At 41.5% G+C, this 25,352-nt stretch overlaps 2 protein-coding genes across 4 annotated transcripts in view; both read left to right on the forward strand.

The window, feature by feature from the left end:
• Positions 1-3,462: 3,462 nt before the first annotated feature.
• On the forward strand, positions 3,463-10,029 carry LOC138952345 (uncharacterized). Its single transcript, XM_070323996.1, has 2 exons — positions 3,463-3,922; positions 10,019-10,029. The coding sequence occupies exons 1-2, from the start codon at positions 3,463-3,465 to the stop codon at positions 10,027-10,029; spliced, it is 471 nt and encodes a 156-aa protein (XP_070180097.1).
• Positions 6,278-25,352, forward strand: part of LOC138958513 (eukaryotic elongation factor 2 kinase-like) — a 29,825-nt gene continuing 10,750 nt past the window's right edge. Inside the window, exons 1-9 of one of the 3 annotated variants that reach the window (XM_070329688.1) lie at positions 6,278-6,447; positions 11,324-11,932; positions 13,769-13,806; positions 14,222-14,390; positions 14,653-14,805; positions 16,251-16,511; positions 16,905-17,165; positions 18,567-18,734; positions 21,009-21,131. In XM_070329688.1, the coding sequence (XP_070185789.1) occupies positions 11,501-11,932; positions 13,769-13,806; positions 14,222-14,390; positions 14,653-14,805; positions 16,251-16,511; positions 16,905-17,165; positions 18,567-18,734; positions 21,009-21,131 (1,605 nt within the window). In that variant the 5' untranslated portion in view covers positions 6,278-6,447; positions 11,324-11,500. Of the gene's footprint in view, positions 6,448-9,977; positions 10,456-11,323; positions 11,933-13,768; positions 13,807-14,221; positions 14,391-14,652; positions 14,806-16,250; positions 16,512-16,904; positions 17,166-18,566; positions 18,735-21,008; positions 21,132-25,352 lie in introns of those variants that run through there. The other 2 variants (XM_070329689.1, XM_070329690.1) reach the window with 2 other exon arrangements.

A 25,352-nucleotide genomic window follows, 5' to 3' on the forward strand; every position in this document is an offset into this window, starting at 1 on the left:
AGATACTCTTCGTGTGTGTGTGTGTTTGTGTGTGTGTGTTTGTGTGTGTGTGTGTCTTTGTGTGTGTGTGTGTGTGTGTGTGTGTGTGTGTGTGTGTGTGTGTGTGTGTGCGTGCGTGCGTGCGTGCGTGCGTGCAAATGTGCGTGCGGGTGTGCGTGCGCGTGTGTGTGCGTGTGTGTATTTGGACAAATAAACAAGTACATGATAACAGCATCCACAGTTTTTTTCAAATCAAAAGAAACAACGAATTTTTACTGGTTCTGCCCACTGGTATGACATTCACTTGACTTTAAAACAAAAAAAGTATCAACACATGAAAGATGCGAGTCTATAAATACATTACAAGAAGTTGCACACGGAAATATACATATTATGAACCTGCAGATATAATTATTATCGTTGACACAGTGAAAACCAATTAGGTTATACTATAACAGTATCTTCACACAAACTGCAACCTCAGGGACACAACCAAGTGTAAAACCTCTCAGCTCACTGGTGTAGCTTTTACTTGACATCAGAAAACTATCTGATAACTTACTTATACTAGAACTAGAAGGTACAAATCTTAAAGATATGTGATACAATGCTTAAAATACATTGGTAGTAGTCCTTGACCATCTGCCTTGACTTTCACTTCTCTGCCAGAGTCCAGCTGCCATGGTTGGGGGTGCTTTAGATAGGCTACAACTCTAAGCATATTAATCTGTATGTATAGCTAGAATAAAGCAGAATTAGTTCAAAGTACTGGGGAACATTTGATGCATATGGTAAGCCTACAAACATATCTTATAACATATAATTTTTTATTTTATTTTATGCAGCTTGTTATCGCGCGCATATTTCAACATACGGATTCAAGGCGCAGGGATTTATTTATGCCGTGTGAGATGGAATTTTTTACACAATACATCACGCATTCACATCGGCCAGCAGATCGCAGCCATTTCGACGCATATCCTACTTTTCACGGCCTATTATTCCAAGTCACACGGGTATTTTGGTGGACATTTTTATCTATGCCAATACAATTTTGCCAGGAAAGACACTTTTGTCAATCGTGGGATCTTTAACGTGCACACCCCAATGTAGTGTACACGAAGGGACCTCGGTTTTTCGTCTCATCGGAAAGGCTAGCACTTGAACTGCATGCATTGCTAACGCCCTGACCCAGGGTCGAACTCGCAACCTCTCGCTTCCGAGCGCAAGTGCGTTACCACTCGGCCACCCAGTCCCTCAATTCGTTCCGCCAGAGACCGGATACGTGAAGATTTAGTGTCAGATCGAGTGCTTGGGAGAGGTTTGAAAAAAGGCCGGGGGAAGGGATAAGGCCGGGAGCAAAATACATAATAATATTCAGGGGTATAGTTATGTGCTACCGGCGACAAATCAATGGAGCTTGTATGAAAGCCGCCGATCGAAGTATCCTACTCAGTCCGTTATTCTTACTATAATATTAGTCATGTACTCGAATCTAACTACATGTACATAATATTCACTTCTGAATGCATTCACATGGTATGATGTACTCTTTTATCCCAACTTCTAATTTAAAGAATGAATTGAAAAAACTGGTACTTCCCTTGTCCTAGTGAAGTTGTTATACTTTCACTAAACTGCCTTGAAGATGATAAAAAGATGACATTCTGTCACTTGTCCGTCTGTTATTAAAGTCCTCTTCGTCCACCAGAGTCCTGGAGTGATCTGGCCTGACCCTACTTGAGACTAAACTTGAGGCATGTCTGTTGACAAAGAAACAAGTCGCGTAAGGCGAAAATACAACATTTAGTCAAGTAGCTGTCGAACTCACAGAATGAAACTGAACGCAATGCAACGCAGCAAGACCGTATACTCGTAGCATCGTTAGTCCACCGCTCATGGCAAAGGCAGTGACATTGACAAGAAGAGCGGGGTTGAGAAGGATAGCACGCTTTTCTGTACCTCTCTTCGTTTTAACTTTCTGAGCGTGTTTTTAATCCAAACATATCATATCTATATGTTTTTGGAATGAGGAACCGACCAGGAATAAGATGAAAGTGTTTTTAAATTAATTTCGAAAATTTAACTTTGATCATAAATGTTATATTGTTAATTTTCAGAGCTTGTTTTTAATCCACATATAACATATTTATATGTTTTTGGAATTAGAAAATGATGAAGAATAAGATTAACGTAAATTTGGATCGTTTTAGAAAAAAATTTTTTTTTTACAATTTTCAGATTTTTAATGACCAAAGTCATTAATTAATTTTTAAGCCACCAAGCTGAAATGCAATACCGAAGTCCGGCCTTCGTCGAAGATTGCTTGGCCAAAATTTCAATCAATTTGATTGAAAAATGAGGGCGTGACAGTGCCGCCTCAACTTTTACAAAAAGCCGGATATGACGTCATCAAAGGTATTTATCAAAAAAAGGAGAAAAATGTTCGGGGATATCATTCCCAGGAACTCTCATGTCAAATTTCATAAAGATCGGTCCAGTAGTTTGGTCTGAATCGCTCTACACGCACGCACACACGCACGCACACACACGCACACACATACACCACGACCTTCGTTTCGATTCCCCCTCTATGTTAAAACATTTAGTCAAAACTTGACTAAATGTAAAAACACTCACAGAGCAAAGCCGGTAATATGAACAGCGTATTTTGGACGGTCGAGCAACCACAGTCGACTGACTGTCAAGTCAGTTGACTGCAGTCTGCTGACCGGCCGTGTTTTGACGGGTAATATGTGCAGCGCGGTAGCACTGACAGTCGGCTGACTAGACAGTCAGCCGCTCAGTGGTATTTTTAGAACATTACAACTTCCGATGTAAACATCGGTCCTGTTTTGGCGGTACCGGTATCTAAATTTCGGCGCCGACCCTAAACTTTTTTTTTCCAAACTCAATTTTTTTTATTTTTTTTGGGGTGGTAAAGGACAGGGTGAGAAAATTTGATCATTAAAAATCTGAAAAATGTAAAAAAAATATTGTTTTTAGAAAACGATCCAAATTTACGTTCATCTTATTCTCCATCATTTGCTGATTCCAAAAACATATAAATATGTTATATTTGAATTAAAAACAAGCTCTGAAAATTAAATATAAAAAAATTATTATCAAAATTAAATTATCGGAATCAATTTAAAAACACTTTCATCTTATTCCTTGTCGGTTCCTGATTCTAAAAACATATAGATATGATATGTTTGGATTAAAAACACGCTCAGAAAGTTAAAACAAGTAGAGACACTGCGGTCGATCGACCAAAAAAGGTGCCTGTAAGCCCAACCGCAGTCGGGCGACTGTTTTCAGTTGGACCGGCAGTTGTTCGCGCTCATATTACTGACTTTTGCGGTTCAACGTCGACCCACCGTCAGTTTCACGGTCAGCCGACCGATGACTAGCTACATATTACCGGACCCAGGACTAACAGCAAAGGGCGAACAGTCACCACATGTCCAGAAGGCCCTCGCCATGGAGATGATTCAGGACCGCTACCCACATTGCACCTGGACTCACGTCTACACAGACGGCTCCTCAGAGAACGCCGTAAGGAATGGAGGCAGTGGCGTCTACATCCGTCGCCCAAACGGGACCACCACCTCCCTCTCCGTCCCAGCTGGTGACCTGAGCTCGAACTACAGGGCCGAGCTCCACGCCCTCATCACTGCAGCAGAGCACGCAGCAGGGGAAGACCGCAGTCGGCAAAACATCGTCCTCCTCACTGACTCCCTGTCCGCCCTCCAGTCCCTTCTGTCTGGCCCCACTGACCTCCCCACCAGGCAACTCGACAACTGCCTCAGCACCCTGTCTCAACACAACAAGGTGGTGCTCCAGTGGATACCGGCTCATGTCGGCATTGCCGGCAATGAAGAAGCGGACAGCCGCTGGCAAAAGGAGGTGCGAGACTTCCCCAACCACACAACTCCACCTCGTACAAAGAAGCCAAGACTCTTCTACAACGGAAGAAGAAAGAAAACTGGAAAAAGAGAAACGGAGACTACAACCCACAGGAAGACCCCATCAACAAACTAGACCGGAGAAGCCAAACCACCATTTTCCGTCTAAGGACAGGGCACTGTGGACTGAAGAAACACCTCAAGAGACTGGGCCTTGCGGATGACGCACACTGTGAATGTGGCTCGGAAGAGCAAACTCCGGAGCACATTCTCCAGAACTGCCCCCATCTAGAGACAATACGCCAGAAGTTCTGGCAAGAAGAGACCAGTGTTGGAGCCAAACTCTGGGGTCCTGCCGACGAACTGCGCAAGACTGCGGACTTCCTGGCAGCCACTGGTCTGAGGATCTAGCACGGCCACCAACATCGAACGCAGAAGAAGAAGAAGAATCAACATTATCCAGGGGAGCATGCCCCCGACCCCCCCCCCCCCCCCCCCCCAGGAGGTTCGAACACTTCGCGCCCTCAACTAAACGCTTCGCGTCGTCGAATTGTCCATAAAAAAAATGTGGAAACCCCCGCCTAAAAATTATGTGATCCGCCCCTGGTTTTGGTCACGTATCGATCAGCCTTTGTCTCTCTGTCTGTCTTGCACTCTCTCTTTGTGTGTGCCGTCAGACAAAAACAAAGAGAGAGAGAGAGAGAGAGAGAGAGAGAGAGAGAGAGAGAGAGAGAGAGAGAGTCTGTGCAGGTCGATATTATAGTGTTACAGTACGCACGTCAGTCTCAACATAATATCAGTTTATTCACAGATATGTAGAGCTCAAAAAGTTGCTGCAGACATTATCATAATTTCTCTCACCTAACCGCTAACTGCAGCCGGGCTGCAGAAACTTGAAACGATGAGTCCACACAACCTCAGTTTCCTTTGGCTTTTTATTTGAGTTACTTGCCAGGTGACAGTGTTGCCGGGTCGATATTTAGAAGCATTAGGTTGCCGATATCAAGTGCCTGTAAACAAGCCAGGTTGCCTCGGCCCCATCCACGCCGCCACGTCCACGGGCATCTGGCCGAATTGGTTAGGTGCGTTACGGGCCGCAGGGCCGGACTAGGCTAAGAGGAGGGGGGGGGGGGGGTTGCCAGTGATGGTCCAGGGGGATGTTCCCCCTGGCGGGGTCAAGGGGCAGAGCCCCTTGTGGGGGTCAGGGGGCTTCGCCCCCTGAAGCTGATGGGTAGGTCATATTCTGAGATAGGAAAATGGTCGCTCCTTGCATGAAACAGCATAAAATAAACAATAATAAAAAATGTTTTAAATAAGTGAGGTACATGTTTAGGCTAGGGGGGGGGGTGCGCAACCCCCATAACCCCCCCTCCCCCCCCCCCCCCCCCGGTAGTCCGGCCCTGGGCCGGCGAGGGGTTCACGTCAGCTTTCTTCTTGCGTGGGTGAAGCCACGGTTGTTTTAGAAGGCAGCAGAAGAGATACCGTTGTTCTGTCATTGTCACTGTCATTATTGTTGCGGCACAACCAACCAATCTTTACTGAAAATCTAAAGAATTTAAAAAAACTTCGTCATACGTGCACGATTTGATTGCAAAGTGTCTCAATATGAAAGGGTGGTCGCTGACAGGTTACCGTGACAAACACACACACCTCACACACACACCGCGGGCGCACTGAGCTGAGCGGCACGCACATCACACCAGAAAAACTCATAGTTTTACGGTGCATTTGATTTTAATGCCGTGCAACCACTGCCCTTTGAAATGGTTTAGAAACAGTGTGAACAACTTTCATACTGATGGGTGCTTTCGGGGGCCTGTGTTACCGCTTGAACAGCAAATCAAAACAACGTCGAGAGAATTCAAGACAGGCTTATTATTACTGGACAGGGGTTATGGGATGGACATGCAGTCTTCTTAATTTTAAGTGAACGCACAGTTTTAAAGCTAGATTAACTAGCAAGGTAATCGATCCATGTGTATGTACTTCCACCACCGACAAGGTCGAGGCCATTTCTCGTGGGTCGCAACCCAAAAACCCAAAACCTGCACTCGTACACACCTTGTTTACAACATTGGGGTCCCCTTTGAGGAGATAACCTTCACATTGCACACAATTTTAGAGTCGTGCACGGCTATTAGCGCAAACCTTGAGAACAAATTCGGGAATATTTCCTGAATTACAGCGGTGTCTAAAAGCAGCATTGCACGTGGGACATACACAAAAAAGACGTGCATTCATATTGTATGGTATTCTTAAAGAGGATGCAGATTAGATAGTCGAGGAATGCTTGACCGTTGTTGAAATCTTCCAAAACATACGGACAGCGTGGGCAGATACCATGTCTGAAACCGCTCTCACCACATGAGCTGTGTTGCGCATGCCCAAGCTTTTGCCATGCCATACATCCGTCTGGTTGTGGAGAGAAGCAAGCATAAACACAACGACTTGTATCCAGTTTTTGTCAAATTTTTGCAAATTTTCTGTTATTGTTGAAGCGGCAGGTGAATTCGAGACCGAATTCGATGACTGCAGATTTCAGGCATTCTCTGAGAAGCAGGTAAGGTTGTTGACGGCAACTTAAAACACTTGCACTCGTGTGTGTTTCCATTTTGTTTACTACTGTATTTTCTAGTAGTTTCCCTGTTTCCTGCAAAGATGAGCAATGCAACAAAAACTGAAGTAGCACTCGTTCTTTTAACACATAGTTCTTATGGCTCTTGTTTATGTATGTTGGGGTTTTACTTTATAGCATGGACTGTGTTCCGAACTTTTTCTTTACATTTTTGTTTGTCTTAATTTTTTGTTTACAAATCAAATCCCTGGTTATCCTCAAGCAATATTGTGTTGATTCTTACTAAAAGTTACCAATTGGTGGTATAACATCCTGCATTGTTTAATGCCAGTATGCTAAACCAAACTTTTGAGGCAGAGTGATTCAGGAAAGCGGTTAATGCATGTTGAAGCATTATCTGGAGAGACTGTGTAGCCGGCTCAGGTTAATGGACCATTGACAGTCTTTGTGAGGGTTAGGGGTGAAGGCTGGGTCAGTCAGGCAACAGAGAACTTAATGCATTTCTGTTTATTGCTGGGTGAGGGGTTACACATTTTGTTCATGAATATGGCATAGGAATCAAGAGTGGCCCTTACAGTTACACACACACACACACAAAACTACAGGAAAACCGTGTGCTTGACATGCCCCTTTCTTGTTTTGTGTGTTTGATGGTTTCTTTTCTTTGTCAATTCCCGCAGTGCAGGGTTTGCTTTTCTCTTTGCAAGTTTCAGGTTATAAGTAAATAACTTAGGTCTAGGTTTTGAAGTCTAAATGTTTAATGTGTAAAAGGGTTCACCATCTCAGATCTGACCAGGCATTTACATGGGATAAGACCATCCCTCCACTTGGTTACATACCTAGAATGAGCACCCTGACTGCTAGCTAGTGCTAACTGCCAGCTATGGTGACTTTTACCAAATTAATCCATGCAAAATTCCCACTCTGCACAGAGAACTCCAGGCTGTTTAATTTTGGCATGTGACCGACCAAGACTTAGTGGAGGCATTGTCTTATCCCATGTAAAAGCCAGGTCATATCTGAGATGGTGAGCCGAACTATGGGAAAGACGGTGCTTTACATTAAAAGTACCACTTGACTTGTCAGCAACATTGTTAAATCCATAACCCTAATAATGAATTGTTTATTCAAGTCCCAGCCACATGGTGAGGGAGCCTTACGGTCCTTAAAGAGTCTGACAAACCTGTATAATTTTACACAATTTAGGAAGAGGTCTGATTCATGTATACATACATGTACTCTTCATATTTTGACAGGCATAGAAGGTTTACCTGGACAATACACAGGCTGTTTACATACTCTGTTCAAGTTGTTCTTGTCATTGCATAAGAGTGCTTTAAAACTAGGTCATCTTATTAACTTCTTATCCACCAAATGTTGGTGTGCATCCCATGTAAATCGAGTGTGTGTGTGTGCTTTCAATTTCATGGTGCATTGAGTCTGCTTGCATACGTGCCAGGGATCATGAGCCAAGGTAGGGATGGAAGTGACAATTTTTGACAGGAGTGGTGTTTGAAAACAGGGTCCTTAAGGCTTAGCTGTCTGACTAGTGCAGGTGGAAAGGTGTTTTTACTTTTAAGGGGTTAATGTGTTAGGCAAGTTTTACACTTGGCTGTAGTATGACTCACATTTTAAGGATCAGTCATATGTGTTTTAAATAGGGCATGTATTGATCAGTTGTGACAGCTGTTTTAGTGTTGGTTAAAAATTCATGTTCTGTTTCAGTGCTAGCTTGTGAAAAAAAGATCAACTTGCACTCTCAAGGTGCTTTTACATATGCATGTGTTTTACCTTTTATAAAATCAAAGAGTAAAAAGAACCCATGGGGTTTGACATAATTCATCACTTTTATACATGTATATATTATGCATGTATGTATTTCCTTTTTTTTTTAAGAAATGGTATAATCAAGAATCGTCCCCTTCAAAAGGGATGTGCCGATTCCCTTTCTAACTGAAATTGAACTTTGAAGGCTGGAAATTATTTTATTTTTCAGTTAGATGTTTTACATACATGTACCTTCTCTATTTTTGACTCTTTTTCTTCCTTCCTTCTTTCTCAGTTTCTGGTGTGAATGTTTAACTTGCGACCAAAGGAAGTGGGCTCCCTGGGTTTTTTAACACAGGGAGCTAGGCACAGTGGCCAAACACAAAAAGTCAGTCAATATAGGCAGCCCAGTTGTCTTACTGTGGAAATAGGTCATCTGGCCGGCTCAGCTCCTGTGAAATTTGTCTGGGAGTTTAAGCTCCGCAGGCAGGCAGCTAAGGTACCAAAACTTGGATGCCTCCCAGGTATCAGGCAAAACTTTTTGTTTTGCTGCTGGTCTGGTATTTGGCAAATATTCTGCTGAGTTGTGTGTTTGTTTGCAGTGAACATCAAGTTCTGTTTGTTTATTTGTTTTCATGCTTGTTTTCTTTTAGGCCATGGCTTTCTTCCAGTTGCATGTAGCTTAATAAATATGGATAGATACCAGTGTTGGGTTTGTAGACCATTCGCTGCAAACAGTTACTGAGGGTGTTCAGGGTTGGGTTTTATAAGGTTAAAATATTTTGGACTGAAAGATTAAAACTCTCTCTCTCTTGCACCCCCCTCCCTCTCTCTCTCTCTCTCTCTCTCTCTCTCTCTCTGTGATAGCTGTGACAGGATGAGATGGGTTGTTTTGACTCTGTTGACACATAATAGCAGCGTGTGTGCTGACAAGGGCTGTCTGAATTGTATCCTGCATGCATGGTATTGATTCAACAAATGTTCACATGTCTAAGTGCCTGTCTGCTCCAGATGAAGACTACACCCAGTTGTGATTGTTTCATGGTTAGTGTATTTTGTCTTGTCTTGATGCTGCAGAAATTATGCTTCTGAAAACTTTACAGCAGTAGGTGTTAAGACAATCCTTACAAGCTGGAAGTGTGAGAGAGAGAGAGAGAGAGAGAGAGAGAGAGAGAGAGAGAGAGAGAGAGAGAGAGAGAGAGAGAGAGAGAGAGAGAGAGAGAGAGAGAGAGAGAGAGAGAGAGAGAGAGAGAGAGAGAGAGAGAGAGAGAGAGAGAGAGAGAGAGAGAGAGAGAGAGAGAGAGAGAGAGAGAGAGAGAGAGAGAGAACTCATTAACAAATTAAGAATTGTGAATTTTAGACAGTAATTCCACATGTTGTAGAGTAAGTGCGGTTTCAGACAGTAATTCCACAACAGTTCATAAATTGCAGAGTAAGTGCATTTACAAATGCAGTATGTGCTGATCGACCTTGTCATTTTACACTACAACACGTACCTGTATGTTGTTTGTATACACACTGTTTATTTGCCCGACTTACCTCATGGAAGGTGGGTTGCTCTTCATTGACTCATGGCTACACACTTTCAGCTGAGCTTTTTATCACAGTTCATTGCCCTATGTGTGTGGGGCACACTGACACACTTTTTTCTTTCCTCTTTCATGACACCCCTGTCTGTACTCTTACTCGCGTAGCATTATGGGATGTACACGTTTCTGATTTGTTTGGCTGGCTTTGTTGTGTTTGCACTTTGAAGCCTGATCTCTTTTGTGTGTCAGTGTGTTTACAGGTGTGGTGTAGCAAGTTGAAGAAAGCATCTTCAAGTGTTAAAAATTAGCTCTGCCAGAAGTCGCATTATTTGTGCTGCCATTGTCATCAACTGTCAGCACTGTATTGTTTGTGAGTTGGCTTAAATTTGTCAGTGCTATTTTTGTCAGTTGGTATTTATTGGTCTGTTTAGAACAGGAAGTGGGAAGTCTAGGAGCTGTTCTATTAATTGATTCTGGGTATTGCCAGCAGCTCAGTTTCTGTGATACACTGCTTTCTAGTGAAACAGGCAAACATTATGTTTGATACCATGATAAACTGCTGCTTCTGTGTACATTGTGAAGAGAGTGGTATTCTGAAAACAGTGGTTTTGGGAGTACATGTTTGTACAAGGTATTCAATTCTTGCACAGTTGTGAAAAGACATCTGATTTGTGAGCTGACGTTTCGTTGTTCTAAAGTGAGTGTTCTTCAGGAAGCCATGGCATGTATAAACTGTCCTGCATTCCTACAATTTTGTTGTGAGAGTTTTCTTCAGAGATGAGGAATACAGTGGAACTCCCCTTCTAAGACCTCCAAAAATCTGAGATAATCATGCAGGTCTTTAATTAAAAGGAGGGGGTCTTAAAATGGGGGTAAAATTACAGAGATTATAAAAAGAAGTCTAAGAAAACAAGGTCTTAAATTGGGGGTCTTAAAAGGGGGGTCCCACTGTACGTATAACACATGTACATTCATTGAAAGAGAAATAAAAGATGCGAATTAGATTAACTGTTTGGATGAGATAGTAAAATGAATTTCTTGAAAGTTGAATAGAAAGTGAAGTGAGTTATGAAAATCCTCATATTAGGTATGCTTGTAAACAGGCACTTAATATAGCTTCAAAAAGAACACCACTTCACTTGCATGTATAGTCGGTGTTTGACTAAAATAACTAGTGTTATCAGTATGTTGCTCTTGCAATCAGGCTGCAAAACTGATTAGTAACTTATCAGGCTGGCAAGTGTGGAAGACACTGGCTGCTTGGACAGGTGTTTGAGGTGCTAATATAACTTGCAAAAGTGCGGACAGGCCCCATAATCACTTTATCCTTCAGCAACTCGCAGGGAAAGGAGCTTGTTTATTTCTGGATTCTGGTCAGATACTCCATTAACCTTTGCCTTGAATGCTCAGAGAAGAGCAAACAGAAATGTGCAAAGCTGTGCACCTCACAGTGCAGTGAAAAGGGCATTCGCTGGAGGTGAAGGCAACATTGTCCCTATAAATTCTCTGCTGCACAAGTATAACTGAACATCTCTGACTTCCTCCTCTGCATTATTTTGTTGCAGGTTGAGAATGGGCCGATGTCTTCGATTAATCCGACATCTTGAATTCATTGAAAACGACTGTAATTAGCCTCGCCACCAAGAATTCTTGCTGCTGCTGAGCAGTAACGTACCTGCAACAGAATTATTGGAAACCCCTGCGTTGGATGAGTAAAGCAGCCTTCCAGAATAGCAGTCAAGATGTCTGACATCAGCGACGGAGAAGATGACCTCCTGCTGTTCCCTATCACAGACCTGGACTCTGCTCCTGAAAATTCCCAGTCGGAGGCAGACGGCCAGGATTCCAGCGGAAGCGATGCGGATGAGGAACCCGACCTCCCGGCTCCCAAGCCGAAGCCGGCGATGCCGCTGCGTGAGCGTCGCATCAAGCGCGCTTACTCCATCGCCAAGCCGGTGAACATCAACATGGCGCCACTGGTGACCAGCAGTTCACCAGGGGGATCTCACCGCATGCGCTGGCTCAGCGCCATCCGCAAAGCCAAGAAAGCTAAAGATCCGTGGGCCAGCTTCCACCTTGACAGCCTGGAGACAGAGGTGTGCACGCGCCATCGCTACAACGCTCTGAAGAAGACGTGGAAAACGGATGATGTGCTGGTCAAGATGGAGCCCAAGGTGAGTACAGTAGAACCCTCTTTTAAGACCTCAAAAAATCCAAGAAAATCCGGTGTAACACGAGAAAATTACTCCCACGAGATTTTTACTCCGGAGTAAAAATTTTGTACGTAAATGTTACTCCCTTTACGAAAAAAGTACTCCCCCATTACACGAGAAAATTGCTCCCCATGACAGGTGAGTTACGAGTAAACATTTCGTACAAAAATGTTACTCCCCTGACGAATAAAAATCGAATAAATTACTTCACCCTAACACGAGCAATTTAACTTTCCATGCCAGGTGTACGAAGTTTTTACTCCCTTGTCCCCTGTTAGTCTTGGTGGTGGAAGGGTTGGAGGGAGGGTAGCGCGACATTCGTTTGCGCGAGATCACATACTGGCATTATCCCTTCGCCCGCATCCCATTTTCGAGTACGAGATTTTTACTGGAAGTAAAACAAGTCGCGTAAGGCGAAAATACAACATTTAGTCAAGCTGTCGAACTCACAGAATGAAACTGAACGCAATGCAATTTTTCAGCAAGACCGTATACTCGAAGCATCGTCAGTCCACCGCTCGTGGCAAAGGCAGTGAAATTGACAAGAAGAGCGGGGTAGTAGTTGCGCTGAGAAGGATAGCACGCTTTTCTGTACCTCTCTTCGTTTTAACTTTCTGAGCGTGTTTTTAATCCAAACATATCTATATGTTTTTGGAATCAGGAACCGACAAGGAATAAGATGAAAGTGTTTTTAAATTGATTTGGAACATTTAATTTTGATCATAATTTGTATATTTTTAATTTTTAGAGCTTGTTTTTAATCCCAATATAACATAAATTGTTTCGTGGAGTAAAAATTTCGTGTTACACCGGTCTTAAAAAAAAAGGGAGTCTCAAAAAATGGGGGTAAATTTACATATGTTATGAACAGAAAGTCTTCGAATACAGGGTCTTAAAAGGAAGTTTTCAATTTGAGGATCTTAAAAGGGGGTTCCACTGTATCTGGATCGTTCAAAGTTTAGCAGCTTTAGTTGCTGTAAATTAGTCTTCATGATAACTTTGTATTTTTTGAGTCACTTGAGAAAAAGTGACTCTATGTAATCGGTCAGTGTTAGTCTGTCCGGCCGGCTGGCCGTCCGTCCGTAGACACCACCTTAACGTTGGACTTTTCTCGGAAACTATCAAAGCGATCGGGCTCATATTTTGTTTAGTCGTGACCTCCAATGACCTCTACACTTTAACGATGGTTTCGTTGACCTTTGACCTTTTTCAAGGTCACAGGTCAGCGTCAAAGGAAAAATTAGACATTTTATATCTTTGACAAAGTTCATCGGATGTAATTGAAACTTTGTAGGATTATTCTTTACATCAAAGTATTTACATCTGTAGCCTTTTACGAACGTTATCAGAAAAACAAGGGAGATAACTAGCCTTTTCTGTTCGGCAACACACAACTTAACGTTGGGCTTTTCTCGGAAACTATAAAAGTGACCGGGCTCAAATTTTATGTGAACGTGACTCATTGTGTTGTGAATAGCAATTTCTTCCTGTCCATCTGATGCCTCATATAATATTCAGAACTGCGAAAGTGACTCGATCGAGCGTTTGCTCTTCTTGTTTTAGTTACATTTAGAAAGTGCTGTTTGCATGAATTGGATTTTTCAACATTGTGTATGCAAACTCACATCGTCACTTATAGCTTGCAAGAATGAGATGAAAGTTCAGCTGATGTATAAGGAAAGTTCTTCAGAATCATCAAATGGGTATAGCAGGCTAGCCATTTCTTCACTTAATTTGTTTGCTTGATCTTGTTCTTGATAGAACATATATGCTTATTGATTATATTTTCTGTTACAGGCCTTCACAAATGGAGCCATGAGGCAGTGCTACAGACTGTAAGTAGAATTTTATGTAGTCACTTACTTTGTATGACGTATCATACTATCAGGATTTTTAGCAGGATTGTTAAATAGAAGAAATACTTCATGGCAATTATTTTTGTGTGAATTTGAAGCTTTAAAGAACTGGTTATGTGTAGAGCAGCAATTGCTCTTTCAATCCTAATGTTCTTCTGCGTTTGTGAGCTGCAACACCAACATGCACTCAATTGTTGTTGCATTTTGAGTGACGAGTGGGCTTTTATGAGTAATCAATTGTTTTTATTATAATATGCAGAACACACACAAACAAGAAAACAGTTTAGATCGAGCTTTTGTTTATTTCAATGTTAGCTAGAGCCTTTTGTCAATCAATATTTAGGTCGTAGTTGTTTCATTCGTGACTAGCTCGTTGTCTTTCTTGCACGGACAGGAAGAAGCACACCACGTTCTTTGCCCAGGACTGGAAGCATGCTCCGAACTACATCGCCAAGCAGTACATGGAGAACGTGGACCGCCAGGTGTACTTCGAGGACGTCAAGCTGCAGATGGACGCCAAGCTGTGGGGGGAGGAGTACAACAGACACAACCCTCCCAAGAAGGTAGTGTTGTGTGCTGTGTATGGCGAGGCTAAAGAAAAACTTGTGTTTGTACAGTGGAAACCCCCTTTAAAGACCTCCAATACTCTTGTCACAGATCTTAACCAAGTTTGATTACTGTGTACTGGAGACGGAAAGACTGCTAGCCTGTGGGAATCATAAATGCGTTTTTTTGACTGCTAGCCTGTGGGAATCATGAACGCGTTCTTTCAAGTTACTGCTGGCTGTGGGAATCATGAACACGGTTGTTTCAATCTTTGTGCAGGTGGACATTTTCCAGATGTACGTGCTTGAGTTCAAGAACCGTGAGGGTTCCCCGCTGTATCATCTGGAGCACTACATTGAGGGCGACTACATCAAGTACAACTCCAACTCGGGATTTGTTGAGGTCAAGGACAAGTGCAGGCTCACCCCACAGGTCAGACAAATGCATTATTCATGAGCTGTGTCTTTAATTATAATGGTGTGTGAACATGCCTATAAGGCTGTTAGGTTGATGATTTTGTTTGATGATAATGTAGGTCTGATGTGTGTGTTTTTGCAATGCATGTCCTGATGCACTTATGTTCTGAAAACACTGTCAGGACACATTTCTAAAAAGAGCATTCCTTCGAAATCGATTGATAGTCTTCTAATTCTAACTGTTTTTCATCTTAATCATCTTTTTATATTTAGTCAAGTTTTGACTAAATATTTTAACATCGAGGGGGAATCGAAACGAGGGTCGTGGTGTATGTGTGTGTGTGTCTGTGTGTGTGTGTGTGTGTGTGTGTGTGTAGAGCGATTCAGACTAAACTACTGGACCGATCTTTATGAAATTTGACATGAGAGTTCCTGGGTATGAAATCCCCGAACGTTTTTTTCATTTTTTTGATAAATGTCTTTGATGACGTCATATCCGGCTTTTCGTGAAAGTTGAGGCGGCACTGTCACGCCCTCATTTTTCAACCAAATTGGTTGAAATTTTGGTCAAGTAATCTTCGACGAAGCCCGGACTTCGGTATTGCATTTCAGCTTGGTGGCTTAAAAATTAATTAATGACTTTGGTCATTAAAAATCTGAAAATTGTAAAAAAAAATAAAAATTTATAAAACGATCCAAATTTACGTTTATCTTATTCTCCATCATTTGCTGATTCCAAAAACATATAAATATGTTATATTCGGATTAAAAACAAGCTCTGAAAATTAAATATATAAAAATTATTATCAAAATTTAATTGTCCAAATCAATTTAAAAACACTTTCATCTTATTCCTTGTCGGTTCCTGATTCCAAAAACATATAGATATGATATGTTTGGATTAAAAACACGCTCAGAAAGTTAAAACAAAGAGAGGTACAGAAAAGCGTGCTATCCTTCTTAGCGCAACTACTACCCCGCTCTTCTTGTCAATTTCACTGCCTTTGCCATGAGCGGTGGACTGACGATGCTACGAGTATACGGTCTTGCTGAAAAATGGCAGCTACTTGACTAAATATTGTATTTTCGCCTTACGCGACTTGGTTTTTTTTCTCCTTGAGAATAATTTAACCACTTTTAATATGGACCGCCTTTTTTTCTTGTTTGTGCGTTAATTTGTTAGCTTTGTTACAGGACAAATAATTGCACAACACAGTGGAATCCCCTTTTAAGACCCACCAATTTAAGACTTTTCACTTTTTAAGATCTTAATTTTTTAGATCTTTTGTTCATAGTGTCTGTAAATGTACCCCCCCCCCCCCCCCCCCCCCCCCCCTATTTTAAGACTACCTCCATTTTAAGACCCAATTTTCTCAGATTTGTTGAGATCTTTAAAGGGGGTTCCACTGGACTCACCTTGTGGAAAACACTGACCACACAAACACCTGTCCTTCCTTGCAGGCGTTCAGCCACTTCACGTTTGAGCGGTCAGGCCACAAGCTGATTGTGGTGGACATCCAGGGGGTGGAGGACCTGTACACAGACCCCCAGATCCACACCGCCGAGGGCAAGGAGTACGGGGACGGCAATTTGGGCCCCAAGGGAATGGCGCTCTTCTTTCACTCTCACACCTGCAACACTATCTGCGAAAGTCTCAACCTCACGCCCTTTGACATGGCCAACTCGGAGCTGCGGAGTCTGGAGGAGTTTGTCCAAAAGCAGGTCAGCGGTGATTTTGTGCCTAGAGCTTGCTGTGTGTGTGATTTGTTTTGTGGATGATGAAGAGTGCTTGGTGAGGCTGGGTGGGTTGTGTGATCGAGGTTGTACTTTTTGAGTGTGCTGGAGATTTGTGTACACGGATAAGTTGGCGGTCCTTGCAATTGATTGAAGGATATAAGTTCAAGAAAGATACAATGGATGACACTTTTTTTGTCTTCTTTTTTTTTGTTCAGAAGTTGGCAGTTCTTGTTCTAATTTTGTTGTGGTGCACTTCATCCTTTTTATGGGCTATAGCTACTGCCCTATAGGCAGATACGCAGAATGCACAACACAAGCTATAACCCTCTGAATAAATAGCTATTCTGAATTTGAAAACCCCATGGTTTATTTCCACAGGAGAAGTATGCCAAAACACGTGTGCGTGGACTGGAGGAGAGTGTGATCAGTGCCTCACCCAAGGAGATGGTTGACCTGACCATGCTCCTGGCCCGCCACCACTCCCGCACCTCCCACTCCTCCCAGGATGACGACAACGACGACAGCATGCCTCTCAGCCCCACCAGCGACGAGGAACCCATGTCCACTGACAACGAGAGTCCGGGGTTCCGTCCCAGGAGGCAGGCCTACATCAGCGAGAGCGAAGGATCTGTGACGGAGGTGAGATTGACGGCCTTGCAGTTTCTGCTGGGAAAACGTCTACCTTAAGGCGGTCCTAAACTGAGGCTGAAGTCGACTTCGCATCGACTTCTTAAAGTCTTTTTAACAAAAACTCAGGGCTAAAGCTTTGTGCGGCCAGGTGCGAAGCATACTTGGCGTAGTCGACAAAGCCCAATTAAGGACAGGTTTTAGGCCAAGAAAAAAAAATCAAAGTTTTGGATTCCCCAACCAACCCTATTTTTGCCTCCGGACCCTAGAACTTTTTTTGTCTTAAAAAATATGATTACTCCAAAATGACAAAACTCGATTTTGTAAACTTTACATACGAGGCAGAGTTACTTTTTTCCGACGTCCAGGGGACACATCGCCTGTGTAAATAAAAAAGAACAATCGTCAATCAAAAAGAAAAAGAAAGGAAGTAAGGGACCCTATTGTTTTTGGCCGTGTCATCGGAGACAACCATTTTATTTTTGGGCTTATTTTATGGTCTATACATGCCTCGTAGGCTGAAAAAAGAGACAAGACAGTTTGATTGAGATCGCCTTTTCGAGATCTGTGCGTGTGCTGTCTTATTTTTTTTTTTTTATCATTTTGGAATGTGTTTTACTTCATATTCGACAAGCAAATGTTGATATTTTTAAGTCAGTTTCTTGTAGTCCGTGTGAGGTCTTTTGGGGACATTGTAAGTTTCACTCGTAAGCTTGCAAGTTATTTTCATGTCAATTCAGCTACTGCAAGTCGAGTTCTTTATCTGTCTCCAACCGTAGTATTCTACTGTTTCAGTTTTGGTAGCGCATGCATTTCTGTCATGCAGTCTTTCTTTGAAAGGTGTTTGGTTCTCCCTTCCATAGGAAGTTGTCAAATTATTCCTAAATTTGATAGTGATTTATTTATTACCAGATGATTACCCGCTTCGCCGGGTGGATCGCGAGACGGAGCACGTGTTGACATGATTGACGCCACACGAAGGAAGGGAGATAAACGCGCAAAACACTGGAGAAGATAAGGAAGAGTTACTGGGAATGGATCTACAGAAAAACCAAAATCGGTTCACCGCGCCGCGCTTAGAGCACGTGTTGAAAATTTTCATCGACCAGATTGTGTCCGGGGTCTACCTGAATATGCCCACCAAATTTGAAGCAGATCCATCGAGAACTTTGGCCGTGCATCGCGAAGTGACAGACAGACACACACAAGCCGTATATATAGATATAGATTCATTTGTTGTTTTTCTTTAAATTCAATTGTTTGGAGAGGAAGGATAATTTGTTTTAGTAAAGATGAATTTAGTGAGTGTACATATATGTTATTCAATGTTGTTGGTGGATTTTATCTTTGTACATTTCTGCGATCTATCTGAGCAAAAATGATGGGAGGATTTTTGTATGACTGTTTTTGCAGGGAGATTGTCACGCTGTGAGCAACGTGTTGGTTGAGATTGATTCTGGCGGTGTTAATCTCGTTAATACCTCTCATCCTCACAACAACACTGTTTCTGTCCCTAACTCCTCTGAACCGCACATAAAACGTGTGAACAGTCGTATATTTCTTGACGAATTTGGGCACACAGTAAGTGAAGAAAAAACATACGAGCATGGACTGTATGCAGTTGAACCAGCCTGCGTAGAGATGTAGAGAATCAAAAGGCTCAGGGTTTGTTATGTTGGTTTGTGAGTAGTTTATGTATGTTTTTTGTTTGTTTTGTTTTTATATGCTGATGATTTGCATTTGAGTTTTACTTTGTGAGTGATAGTTTTGCTTGTTTTTTTATTTTTATTTTTTTAATTTTTTTTAAATTTTTTATTTATTTTTTCTTTCTTTGCGTGTGTGTCTGTTTGATGCAGCTGCCCGAAACATTGTGGTAACAAGTTGAAAAAGGAATATAGTCCATGCATAAAAAGGAAAACAACGGGAGAGTTAAGTTATATAGGGAAAAATATAACTTAAAAGTGAAAGAATGGATAAAAAAGGTTTGTGCATCCATTTCTCCCACCCAAGGGCATGCTACAGTATTAATTATGAATAGGCTTAGCTTAGAGTCTGATATTGAAAATTGGTAGGCACTTTGCTCTGGCTTTCACATGTTCCCTAGATTTCAATGCTGCTTATCTGCCTGTCAGTGTTAGCTGTTGGTTTGAAGTGGGGACTGTTTGGTAGATATAGTTTTATTTCATTTTATGTAATAACAAGAGGCGAAGCCATCAAGGCTCACGTAAGAAATCGACAAACAGTAACACAAACTCAATCACTCCGTCACACATACACACACACACACACACACACACACACACACACACACACACACACACACACACACACACACACACACACACACAGACACACACAGAGAAAGAGCATAGGTGAAACTGTGCAAGAAAGCGAGACACTAGATCTAGATCTGTCTGTCTGCATGTAGCCTACTTACAGGACACGACTGCCAACTAGTCTCGGCGCGCTCAAAATAATAATGACCAAGACTTTCAGTACTTCCTTCGCGTGACGTCTAACCCTCTTACGTCATAATGTGACGTCAATGTAATGTGACGTCTTCAAATGTTAGAGTTTCTACCACAGACATACACACGCACAAACACACGCACACACGCACGCACAGACAGACAAAGTTACGATCGCATAGGCTACACTTACGTGAGCCAAAAACCAATTATTTATTTTATTTATTTATTTATTTTTGTTACATTTGAAGGTTTTGGTATGAGTTATTAGTATTAGCATGTATGTTCATTCCCACATTGATGACACTACGCTCAGCAAAAAACGGATTCATGCAAATTTTGACATACTGGACAGCTTAAGAGGGGATCACACTGTGCAAACTTCTATTACTCTATTTCAAATCTCACCAACATAGTTTCTCATTGTCTTTTCGATCTGTCCTTACACTCTTTTATTCTGCTGAAAACTCTTCAATTTTCTTCTATGAAAACTCTTCATAATTTGCTGTCATTCTCCCGTATAGAATAAAAATTCTTCTTTGTTGTACACTTCAATGGAGCAACTTTTTTCTTCTGACAATAGACTTTTTACCAAACCGTACTGGGCACTTTCCTCACCCCCATAAAATACTCTGTTCCTGAACCATTTTGGTGGAAATAACATTTTATTGGTTTTAACTCAATTCTCACTGTTGACAATCAGTTTTGCTGCTAACATTGTTAACATTCACCCGAACTCCTATGTGTGTGCCTGCATGTGTGTGTGTGTGAGAGAGAGCGAGTGGGAGAGAGAGAATGTCTGAGATGTATAATTATTATTGTATGAATGATGATAACTTTCTATTGATTCTTGTTTTCTTTTCTGAATATATTGATCCTTATAACAATTATGCGTAAACATTTATTAATTCTTGTTTTCTTTTTTGAATATATTGATCCTGAAGACAATCATGCGTAAACATTTATTGATTCTTGTTTTCTTTTCTGAATATATTGATCCTCAAGACAATAATGCATACATTTTTTGGGGGGTGATGTTCAAATACCTAAATTAGTTGTGTCATTAATATTAAGTCATTCACTTAGCTTTTTTTTCAATTCCTGTTTTATCTTTTTGATAAAGTCAGGCATGTATTAGGGCTTGCTTACTCAGGACCAGTGGGCTTGTGTGTGTCTGTATGAGTGTGTGGGTGTTGTTTGGGGGGGGGGTAGAGAGAGAGAGAGAGAGAGATACTCTGGTGTGTCAAAATTGTACTGAAAATGAAAACGAGCAGCTGTTCATCACAGTGTAACATGTTGCTGAAGTTAAATGCCTGTAGTGTTGTTATGGCTGTTGTAAAACTAAGCATCTAGACGGAACATTCACATGCTGGGTATATGTTTTCAGGAGGAAGAGCGCCGTAACTTTCACGAGGAGATGAAGAAGGTTCACCGACCATCTTGTGTCAACATGGAGCTGGATTTCCGCAAACTCTCTAACCTGCGTATTGGGGAGTCTATCCTTGGGCAGGTCAGTGTTCTGTGTTCTTGTTATTTTGCATGCTTCTCTGTCTGCGTGTGTGAGTTTTAGAAGTCTGTCTGTCTCACAGTGTCTTTCTGTGCCTTTTCATTCCTGTTTGGTTTGATTGTCGACTGTTGTGGTTATCGTGTCTACCTTGAATCAAAGTAAAAGCTAGTTAGAGCATTGTATGTGTGAGTGTGTTTCTCTATTAAAAACATGTGTGCATGTATGTCTCTGCTGTTGCTATTCCTAGAATGGATTTTTGATAAATGAAGAGAATGAAGGGATCCACAAAATGGTGTTAGTACCAAAATCAGGAGCAGTTTCTGTCTTTGCAAGTAGAGAACAAAAGTTGATCAGATTGATGTAGGTTAAATCTTGTGTTCTATTCACTCAATATAAAAGTCAGTCTCTAGCTCTCCCATGTTTGTACAGATAGGAAATATCAGACTATTGTAGCTTAAATCTTTTCTTCCCTTTTCTCAATATGAAAGTCAGTCTCTCTCCAATGTTTGTACAGATTGGAAATATCAGACTATTGTAGCTTAAATCTTTTCTTCCCTTTTCTCAATATGAAAGTCAGTCTCTCTCCAATGTTTGTACAGATTGGAAATATCAGACTATTGTAGCTTAAATCTTTTCTTCCCTTTTCTCAATATGAAAGTCAGTCTCTCTCCAATGTTTGTACAGATTGGAAATATCAGATTATTGTAGGCAGGTTTCACAATCTTCAATCACAGACTTCCTTTTTTTTCAACAAAATCAATCTTGACAGAGATCTTTGAAATAGTGTTTTTATTAAAGTCTTACATCCTCCTGGATGGAATCAAGACAAAAACTTGTATGGAGACGCATTCTTGTCGACATAATGTGATAGCTTGTTACAGTACTCTATCAAACAAAGGGATAGACGTAAACATAATTGGGTAACGATTTATTCAAAGAATATTGTCCAGAGGCTTTAATAAATTAAGCAATAACAATGCAAGCAAAATATCATTTCCGAGCTCAGTGAAAAAAGCAGCAAATAAGGACTAATTATGGGAATTCCGTTCTTCTGAACTGCTATTTCGCTGTGATGCACGTCATGAGCATACCTTCAAAAGTAACAATGTTAATTGCACTCCATTTCTCACTTTAAAAAAAAAGTAGAATCATTGACCAATAGAAAAAAACGAGTTTGGAATTTTTTTGGCATATTCTTGGGGAATAAATACCTGAAAATGTAACCCTACCCTCTAAATGGTGACATCATGACAGCGAAAAAAAATATACAGAACAAGTCATGTGAAGCGATAATAAAACATTAAGTTGGTTTGAAACTAAAAGATCAACATTGGAATCAGGGACGAGTCATTAACAATGCTAGTGAGATTTGGCTAGCCGAAACCAGAAGACCGAGACGGGTTGCCTCCGCGAAGCATACGAACAAAACGGGCGATTTTTCTCATTTGAGCAGATTTTCACACTAAGCATGACATATCTGTTTATACATTGGGATCCAGGAAATCCAAAGGATACAATGCAATAACTTTTGAATCTGTAATCAAAAGTGGTATTGTTATTTGCAATTTTTAGAATGTTATGTACCAAATTTTATAATACATTTCATAACTTGACGAAATGTAAAACAAGTCGCGTAAAGCGATATAAAAACATGTAGTCAATCTATAGGCATCAAATTGAAGGATAAACTAAAAAAAAAAACCAGTCCGATCGGCGAGACTAAATTCAGATAGTCTCGGCTAACCATACCCGAAAACCGTCACGGATCACACTCATCTCCGCGAAGCATACTCAACCTGTTTTCTTTAATTCTGAACGCGTTTTTAAAGTAAACATAACATATGTGTATATATATATTTTAAATCAGGAGAAGATAAGAAGTACAATGCAGTAGTGTTTGAATCTGTAATGAAATATTCGTTTTTGATGACACTTTTAATGAGCGAACTAATTCACTTATTTTCAAGCTACCTGGCTCAAATGCAATATCAAAGTCCCGACTTAATCAAAGATTACTTAACAGGTCCGCCTCAACTATCACAAAAACGGAAATGACGTCATCAAAGACTGTGGCAGAGTACCTTAACGCAGTCCTAGTATATCCACTACTGACTGAACTGTGGCATAGTACCTGGACGCAGTCCCAGTATATCCACTACAGACTGAACTGTGGCATAGTACATGGACGCTGTCCCAGTATATCCACTACAGACTGAACCTTAATGTCTTGCATTTTCTACAACAACTACTCTGCACACATAAGAAAACCCAACCCCTCTCGCACGCACACATGCAAGTACGCACGCATCAACACTCACGCATCAACACTCACACACACACACACACACACACACACACACACACACACACACACACACACACACACACACACACACACACACACACACATAAGCTAACACAAACGAACACGTGCGCACAACGCTCGCGCGCACGCTTACACACACACACACACACACACACACACAAACGCACGCACGCACGCACACACACACACACAAACGAACACGTGCGCGCAACGCTCGGCCGCACGCACACACACACACACACACAGCTAGATAATACATCATCTGATATGTTTCCTTGTTCATATGCTTTTTTCAAGTCATAAACGTAAACAATGAATGGTTTTACTGGGATTTTGTGCAGCGTTTTGTATTATCTGCGTTGTTGTCGGATTTAAATACTCTCAAAAACTGGGTATCTAATCACGACCGATAAGATTTTCCCCTTTTCGATTAAAAAGTACAATGAGATTTAGTCAGAACCATAACATTATTCTTCCAAAAACACTTATTAACATCCATGTAAAAGAAACACAACTCTGTTCATCAAATTATCTCACCCTTTGCAAGAAACGTATGGCGAAGGCACATTTCGCGCCGCGGTGCAGATGACGCAATTAACTCTCGTGACGAAACGATTGGTTCGTGACGTCGCGTCATCAACCGTTCATGAATGGCCCTTGTATGAATGGCATTCTTTCTGTTGGGATGACGTGTGAACCTCATCATTAGTGACTTGGAAAATCGGTCGGATTTAGGTATCCCCGAAGTCGGTCGGAATTGGATACACTTACCCTACACTCTTCCACACTGACAGGCGCGCGCGCACGTACGCACGCACATATGCAACAATAACAATGACAAAAATCAAACTTTTAAAAGCACTTGAAAGTTAATAAACAAAGCAACTATTGATTCCCTACGATTATATGATCGTGACTGGCTCTCTTTCCAAGTTGGAACGTTTTCAATCTGCTGTCTGACGTCATCAAAGTGTTGAAAAACGTACGGCGATGTCTATAAAACTCTCACTTGACCACAACATTCACAATGCAGTGCATTCAAGGATTGAAAAAAACACTGGCGTTGATCAGACACAGTCACTGAATGTTGTTATTTTACAAATGAATCTGCTTAACATTTGGTAAGAAATGACCGTCAATAGTGCCGGGCGGTCGTGAGAATTCAAGGTTTTCAGAGACAGACAGTAAATAACGTGCTCTGAAATAAACACATGCCGAAAAATTCTTTAGTCAGCCAGTTGATCATCTGCCTGACAACGGATAGGAAGTGTAAAATTGGTCGCATCATGGCAATTTGCTGTGTATGGCGGTCATAGCAGACGATTTGTCTTCAGGACGGTCGTGAGAAAAAATGAGACAGACACCTTGCCCGAGTGACTAGACAGTAAATAACGTGCTCTGAAATAAACACATGCCGAAAAATTCTTTAGTCAGCCAGTTGATCATCTGCCTGACAACGGATAGGAAGTGTAAAATTGGTTGCATCATGACAATTTGCTGTGTATGGTGGTTATAGCAGACGATTTGTCTGCAGGGCGGTCGTGAGAAAAAATGAGACAGACACCTTGCCCGAGTTACTAGACAGTAAATAACGTGCTCTGAAATAAACACATGCCGAAAAATTCTTTAGTCAGCCAGTTGATTATCTGCCTGACAACGGATAGGAAGTGTAAAATTGGTTGCATCATGACAATTTGCTGTGTATGGCGGTTATAGCAGACGATTTGTCTGCAGGGCGGTCGTGAGAAAAAATGAGACAGACACCTTGCCCGAGTGACAAAATGACCAAGCGCAAGTAGAATAAGCCGTAGTTAGCCTTTCAAAACCTTTCATGTCGTGATTTGATGGAAATTGCTACTTATTAAAAGCATGTTACGTCCAAACCTGTTAACAGCCAT

This window comes from Littorina saxatilis, linkage group LG2 (genome assembly GCF_037325665.1).
Source record: "Littorina saxatilis isolate snail1 linkage group LG2, US_GU_Lsax_2.0, whole genome shotgun sequence".
Classification (NCBI taxonomy): Eukaryota; Metazoa; Mollusca; class Gastropoda; order Littorinimorpha; family Littorinidae; genus Littorina; species Littorina saxatilis.